This window comes from Triticum aestivum, chromosome 2B (genome assembly GCF_018294505.1).
Source record: "Triticum aestivum cultivar Chinese Spring chromosome 2B, IWGSC CS RefSeq v2.1, whole genome shotgun sequence".
Taxonomy (NCBI): domain Eukaryota; kingdom Viridiplantae; phylum Streptophyta; class Magnoliopsida; order Poales; family Poaceae; genus Triticum; species Triticum aestivum.
This window is the reverse complement of record NC_057798.1, coordinates 203,796,605-203,804,532: the sequence shown is the minus strand read 5'-3', so window position 1 is coordinate 203,804,532 and position 7,928 is coordinate 203,796,605. Positions and strand designations below refer to the sequence as shown.

Genomic DNA, 7,928 nt, shown 5'->3' with positions numbered 1-7,928 from the left:
TTGGACGTGGAATCGTGTTGGACATTTGAAGTGGGTCGGATGACGTCAAGGCATGCACACATAGCAAAAGAAACCTAGGATGATGTGATTGCTTGAGTGTGCAGGGGAAAAATAATTAACGATTATTTATGGCGGGCTACATGCTCATGGCGAATTACTGGGAGCATTTGCATGAAGAGTTAGCGGAAAAGCATTTTTAGATGATGGACGTACTTTATGATGTGGATATGTTGCATGTCAAGATAAATAAGATAGTGGGGTTGAATCTCTTAGATATATATAGGATAGGATATTCACAATTTCATTAAAACATGTTCACAAAAATGAATTTCTTTCACAATTTCAAAAAAAGTTTGTGAATTTAAAAAACATGTTCAGAAAATGTAAAAAGAATAAGAAAAAACATAAGGAAAATGAAAATAAAAAAGAATAGAAAAACTAAAATGGAAAAGATAAAAAAATGGAAATGGTAAAAGAAAGAACATAATGAACATGAAAAATGCAGGGGGAAACCCGAAAGGAAAAACAAAACAAAAAGAAGAAAAACCCGATCTGGGAAGGTTCTATAATCTTCACAAAACCGGAAAGGAGCCTCCGAGCGACATGCGCACCGAATAGGACTGGCCATAAACCAGAGTGCATATCCGAATCCTATTTATTATTAAGTTTGTCCGAGCAGGCGTGAACTAAACAACGGAGCGGTTCTCTCGTCCCAAATCCCAAAGTTCCACCTCCATGAGCCCTCCTCCCCCATATCCGGCGGATCCTATTTGGCGCATAGGTCGACGTGGAGCGACCTAGCGTGTACCCCCTCTTTGATCGTTCGCACAGTGGGTGGCCCATATTTCAGGATTTCATGTGTGTTCTCACCGGTTTTGGGAAGGACCTAGAACCTTCCTTGAATCGGGATTTTCTTTTTTTCTTCTTGTTTTTCTTTTCTGTAGTTTTTTTCACTTTTTGTTTTTTGTTTTTCCTTTTGTTTTTTTTGCTTTTCATTTTTATTTTCTCTATTTTCTTATTTATTTTTACTTTTTTGCGGAAATTTCTTTTCAAATTTGCAAATACTTTTTTGTTTGTCAAATTCAAAAACAATTTAGCATTGTAAAAAAATGTTCACCAAATTTAAAAAATGTTCATTGATTTTTTTAAATCCGGGAATTCAAAAATGCTCATCAAATTCAAAATTTGTTCATCAAATTAAAAAATATTCATTGAATTAAAATATCATCCTTTTATAAAAAAAAACTGTTCTTGAATACAATTTTTGTTCAGCGAGTTCATTTTTTTATCGAAATCAAATTTGTTTTCATCAAATATACAAAAATGTTCGTTATTATTAAAAAATTCTCATAAAAATGTTCATTAAAATTCATTGTCTTGAAATCGTGAACTAAATTTTAATTCATGATTTGTTTTGAATTCGGTGAACATCTTTTGCTGAATCCATGAACATTTTTTGAAAGTCAGAACTTTTTTCTAAATCTCGAAAAAAAAACAAGGGGCACCTCGACCCCACATGGCCCGGCCAGAAGGGCGCGCAGGGGGAGCGTGGGTGTGCGCGCGCGGCCGGTTTCCAGCGCGCGGTTCGCCGAATAGGAGATCCCCCCATATCCGGTCCTCTTCTCCATGTGCGGCCGTGCCCGTGCCAGCCAGCCACCCCTTCACCGGCCATAACCCCTAAACCCCAGCCAACGGCAACCCCGCCCGCCATGGTCGAAACGGTCGCCTTCCCGCTCCCGCTCCCGCTCCGGGCGCCCGCGCCGCCGCCTCCCACCTCCAAGACCTTCCGCCACCAGCCCCCCGTGCACTCCCCTCTCCGACTTTTCTCCCCCACCTCCCTCCTCTCCTCCTCACACCCGACCCCCACCTCCTCCTCCCGCACGCCGCGCCTCGGCCGCCCGCACAACCCTACCCGCCAGGGCGGCGGAGGGGGGCAGCCATGGAACCTGCCGCCCTCCCTCTCCCTCCCCGCGCGCCGCGCGCTCCTCTCCCTACTATCCAACCCGGACTCCGCGCGCGACACTCTCTCTGCGCTCCCAACCTCCGAGCTCGCCTCCGTGCTCAACGCCCTCGCGTCCCGCGGCCGCCCCACCGTCGCTCTCGCTGCTCTCCACGCCGCGCGGGACCTCCACGGTGAGCACGTCCTCCAGCATCCCTGCGTGCTCCCGGCAGCCGTCCGCGTCCTCGCGCGCGCTGGCCGCCTCACCGACGCCTCCGCACTCCTCGACGCCGCGCCGGAACCCGACGCCAGCGCCTACACGGCTCTCGTGTCAGCGTTCTCCCGCGCCAGCCGGTTCCGGGACGCGGTTGCCGTGTTCCGCCGTATGGTGGCTAACGGCATTCAGCCCGCCACCGTCACCTACAATGTCGTGCTCCATGTGTACTCCAAGATTGCCGTTCCGTGGAAGGATGTGCTGGCACTCGTGGACTCCATGAAGAACGACGGGATTCCGCTGGACAGGTATACATATAACACGCTCATTAGCTGTTGTCGGCGTGGTGCACTCTATAAGGAGGCAGCGAAGGTGTTCGGCGAAATGAGGGCTGCTGGCTTCGAACCTGATAAGGTCACATTCAATTCGCTGCTTGATGTGTATGGCAAGGCGCGGATGCATGATGCGGCAATTGGGGTGCTCAAGGAGATGGAGCTTGGGGGCTGTCCACCCAGTGTGGTAACCTACAACTCGCTCATTTCATCCTATGTAAAGGATGGGTTGTTGAAAGAAGCAGCAGAGCTCAAAGAGGAGATGGAGGTTAAGGGAATTCAGCCGGATGTCATTACATACACGACACTGATTTCTGGTCTTGACAGGGCTGGCAAGATTGATGCAGCAATCGGGACATATGATGAAATGTTGAGGAATAGATGTAAGCCAAACTTGTGCACGTACAATGCATTGATCAAGCTGCATGGGGTGAGGGGAAAGTTCCCAGAGATGATGGTTGTCTTTGACGATCTCAGGTCTGCTGGATTTGTGCCAGATGTTGTGACCTGGAACACACTCTTGGCGGTATTTGGTCAAAATGGTTTAGATTCCGAGGTGTCTGGGGTATTCAAGGAGATGAAGAAATCTGGTTATGTTCCTGAGCGGGACACATATGTTTCACTCATTACTTCATATAGTCGGTGTGGCTTGTTTGACCAATCAATGGAGATATACAAGAGGATGATTGAAGCCGGTATATATCCTGACATATCAACATATAACGCTGTTCTATCTGCACTAGCTCGTGGTGGGCGTTGGGAGCAGGCAGAAAAGTTGTTTGCTGAGATGGAGAATCTGGATTGTAGGCCAGATGAGCTTAGTTACTCTTCACTGCTTCATGCATATGCTAATGCAAAAAAGCTGGACAAAATGAAAGCTTTGTCAGAAGATATATATGCAGAGAAGATAGAGTCACACCACGGGCTGGTGAAAACGTTGGTATTGGTCAACAGCAAAGTTAATAACTTATCCGAAACAGAGAAGGCATTCCTGGAACTTAGGAAGAGGCGGTGCTCTCTGGATATTAACGTCCTAAATGCAATGGTTTCCGTATATGGGAAAAATAGGATGGTTAAGAAAGTGGAGGAGATTCTTTCACTCATGAAGGGAAGTTCTATCAACCTCAGCACTGCAACATACAATAGTTTGATGCATATGTATTCTCGATTAGGTGATTGTGAAAAGTGCGAAAATATCCTCACCGAGATCAAGTCGAGTGGTGCACGTCCGGATCGATATTCTTATAACACAATGATCTATGCATATGGAAGAAAAGGGCAGATGAAAGAAGCCTCAAGATTGTTTTCTGAGATGAAATCTTCAGGCCTGGTACCAGATATTGTAACATACAATATCTTTGTTAAGAGTTATGTGGCCAACTCAATGTTTGAAGAGGCTATTGATTTAGTACGTTATATGGTTACTCATGGTTGCAAGCCCAATGAGAGAACTTACAATTCAATACTGCAGGAGTACTGTAGGCATGATAAGATAGCAGATGCCAAATCATTCCTTAGCAACCTTCCTCAGCTTCATCCTGGAATATCCAAACAAGAACAGCAAAGACTGCTAGAACTGTTGGCTAGGCACACTTCAAGAGATAGAGGTTGAACATCAAACCTTGTTTGTATTTGTGACACGACAAGTAGATATAACTATTTTCTTAGTTATCCTTGGCAAACATGGACTTCATAGTGGATATGTACATACTCCCTCCGTCCCAAAATTCTTGTCTTAAATTTCTCTAGATACGGATGTATCTAACACTAAAACGTGAATAGATACATCCATATGTAGACAAATCTAAGACAAGAATTTTGGGACGGAGGGAGTATTACATTTCTCTAAAGAAATATTGAGAGAAACCAGTAAGATGCATTTAGTTTTCTCTGCTTAATTAATTTGCTGAAAACTCATGTTTGTACATCCTCCAACCACATACGATCTGCTGGTAGTTTTCCTAACCAGTACATGCACAGATTCATCTGTTTCCTTATCCGGTGAGGTCATACTAATTATTTAATGTATGTAGTCAAGGTAAAGAGGTTCATATGATATATTTCTGAATGGAAGAAATATCTGTCATTTTCATTTGTGAGGTTGCATTGTATGCACTATCACCTAAGTTACTAAGCTCCCTTGATTTTGAGGCTCCTGGTGCATCGTGCTATTTAGAGTCGGTTGTGGGCTCGGTTTTGAGGCTGTGTTTTGGTCGTTCGCTGTATATGGGCCTACCCCTACTCGGTGGTGAGTCGTGGCGGTTCGTGCGAGCCTTTTATCCTATGTGTCAGGTGCATGTGTCTGCTCTCTCGCTGCTTTATTGGTTTTGTGGGCGGTGGCGGCTGGGCGGGTGTGTTCTTTGTCGGTTCACAGAGGTTCGCAGAGAGGGCAGCGCTGTTCTCTGTGTTCGGTTCCACCTGTTGTGTTCTCGGGCATGGGGAGCTGATTCTGCCGCTGGGGGCTTTGTCTTTCGCATCAGTCTTCTCTGGTCTTCAGCTGGGCAGGGGTGTTGACAGTGGCGGCTGGTTGCGGGGCTTCATCGGGCTATTCGTGTTCCTGCACTGCATCTGAGGGTTTGATTTTGTTCCTCTCCATTTTTGTTTCCTTATGTCTTGATTGTTGCGTTGATTGTGTAATGCTGTATCCGTGTTGTCCTTGGTCGGGGGCGTGCTTCTTTGTTTCTGGTGACTTGGTCCCATGATGAATATTCCCGATGGGGTTTGTTACAGACTATCTTGAATGTAGTAGCCTTGTGGTATTTCAAGCTTTAATTACATGCTTAAGTTACCAAACTGCTCGATGTGCATTCATATTTTGTATATTATTTGTTTAGCCTACAAGAAAGTACCTGGTACTTAACAAACAGATGCTAGAATATGTAGGGTCCAGAAAAGGTTAACTGTTTTTCAGTCTTTAAATGAATGGAAAACAAGTCATAAACAAATAGCAAGATGTTGTTGTACTGACGTATCAAGTGCATCTGGAGCCCATAGAAGGTGGAGCTTCAAGAAGACCAGAAAGCAATCTCAGTGTAGCATTTGGAGTACCAACTAATCTCAGTGTAGCATCTGACAGGAGAATAATGGATGTATTAGCCTATGGCTGTTCTTTTCTGTAACAAAAGTGTTGTGCAGTGTAGTGCTTGATAAATTTTGCCTCAAGCGACAAGACTTAAATTAGTTATGTGTTCTGCAGGAAATATCCATGTATAAGTGAGGATTTTCCTCAAGTTATGTGTCATGATTAGGTTATCCAAGTATTTGATTACCAAATAGGCTTGACTGTTTTCATATTTTTCTAATTTTTGACTGGGATGTAGAATTTTCATTCTCATTCTATCATATTTCTAATTAGAAAATGGATGGTTTCTACATAATTCGAAGGTTATTTATTTGCAAGTTAAGAAAGATGGGCTAATAATGTTTGAGGTAAGGTAGGATAGATGTGGCCGTAGTTCTGCATTTATCTACAAGGTAAGAAACATGAGGAAATCAATTAAACTTGGGATTATGGCTCATTTTCTGTAAGAATTCGAATGGGAAAAAATGTTTCTCCTAGTGATGTGTACCCCTTCTAAATGCAGGTGATTCCACTTATTCAACAGAAGTAGAAGTAGAGTAATTAATTTGCCCTATACACCAATTTTTTTCATGCAGAGATATATTTTACCTTGCCCCTTCTCTGAACTAGTATATTGTTGGTATAAAAAAACTGATTGGTAAGTGACATGGATGAGGCAGAATTGGTTCTTTTCGATAATGGGGTTACAATATTTCTTGAGCCAGGCACAATTCCAGAGCAGTTGCCTATCATTTTTTGCAAGGTGAGGAGAATGTTCATGTTTCAGCACCTCTTTAATCATCATAAGAGATTTTTTCTCCCTATGAAAGCCTATTGTCTCCAATTGATTTGGTTAGGCCTTCCAGTACCTAGAAACTGTGAGCCCAAGGTTGGATTGGTCTTTGTAATCTTTCTTTCTTACATGAGGTTTGCTTTGTTGTAGCTCATGATTTTTCATTTGCTAATGACACAGGTACGGAATATCAATTCTGGCTGCTGGAGAAGGTTCTGTTGTTGAAATATCTTTGGTGATGTAGTTCATCAGTTAGTTGGTAAACCTGCTTATGTTTTGGCATCTGAAAAATATGCTTTGCTCTCTACTGTGCCTGTAGAAACTTTGGTTTGATTGGGAGGAGTTATGTTGTGGATTTCGTTGTGTCATGGTATTCTTTCCATGGCGATGACAATAGCATTCAGGTCCTAAACTTTATGGCAGCAGTGTCTTTGTTGGACTTGAGGCTGGTTGCTCCAATGCCATCAACAGAGTGGATAAGCTGCTTCCACTGGGTGCTGAAGCTGCTGGAGAGCCCAGTAAAAATGGTGGGACTCCTGTTTATAGCCTTCAATGGATGTTTCTACCTGTATGTGGTGGCTGTCCTAATGGTTGTTTGTTTCAGGGGACTTCCGTTAAGGAGGGTTCTGTTAAATTACTTGTGGCCATTGCAGCACTTGAATAAGAACCGCAAGCTACACCGCCTCCTACTGTCCTGGTTCGTTTTGCCCTTGTGCTCTGTTGGTCTGTTTGTATTTAGCAGTTCTTATACTAAAGTTGTACTCCCTCCGTTCGAAAATACTTGTTATCAAAATGGACAAAAAGGGATATATCTAGAACTAAAATACATCTAGATACATCCCTTTTATTCATTTTGATGACAAGTATTTCCGGACGGAGGGAGTACTAAATCAGCGACACTTATTTTGAAACGGAGGGAGTACATATTTGCTTCAGGAAAGTCCTCGCAAAGAAGATTCTGCTAATGAGGGCAAGACTCTGGAAGCATATAATGATGAACCGTTGGCTTACTATGGCCAGCGTTCAAGGAAAAAGGTAAAGTCTAGGAAAACACATATATTTGTTTGCTATGTACTCCCTCCGTCCCATAATGTAAGACGTTTTTTAACACTACACTAGAGTCAAAAAACGTTTTACATTATGGGACGGAGGGAGTACCATCTATCTATCGATGTTTTAAGTGTGCTTTCTTGGTTACAAGGTTCTTCAACGAAACAGTTGTTCAGCCAGTGTTTTGCTTGTCATAGCATATACTCCCTCCGTCCCAAAATTCTTGTCTTTGATTTGTCTAGATACGGATGTATCTAAATACTAAAACATGACTTGATACACCCGTATTTAGACAAATCTAAGACAAGAATTTTGGGATGGAGGGAGTATAAGTCTTTTTAGAGATTTCAACAGGTGACTACATACGAAGCAAAATGAGTGAATCTACACTCTAAAATATGTCTACATGCATCCGTATGTTATAGTCCATTTGAAATGTCTACAAAGACTTATATTTAGGAACGGATGGAGTAGCTTACTTTGTTGGAAGGGGCTGTCTGTCTGCGTATATTCATTAGGAGTTTAGGACATATGGTGAT

General features: G+C 43.1%; 1 protein-coding gene across 1 annotated transcript; it reads left to right on the top strand.

Moving 5' to 3' along the window:
• Positions 1-1,623: 1,623 nt before the first annotated feature.
• On the top strand, positions 1,624-4,156 carry LOC123044357 (pentatricopeptide repeat-containing protein At5g02860). Its single transcript, XM_044467082.1, has one exon. The coding sequence runs from the start codon at positions 1,710-1,712 to the stop codon at positions 4,095-4,097; it is 2,388 nt and encodes a 795-aa protein (XP_044323017.1). The 5' UTR covers positions 1,624-1,709; the 3' UTR covers positions 4,098-4,156.
• Positions 4,157-7,928: the final 3,772 nt, after the last annotated feature.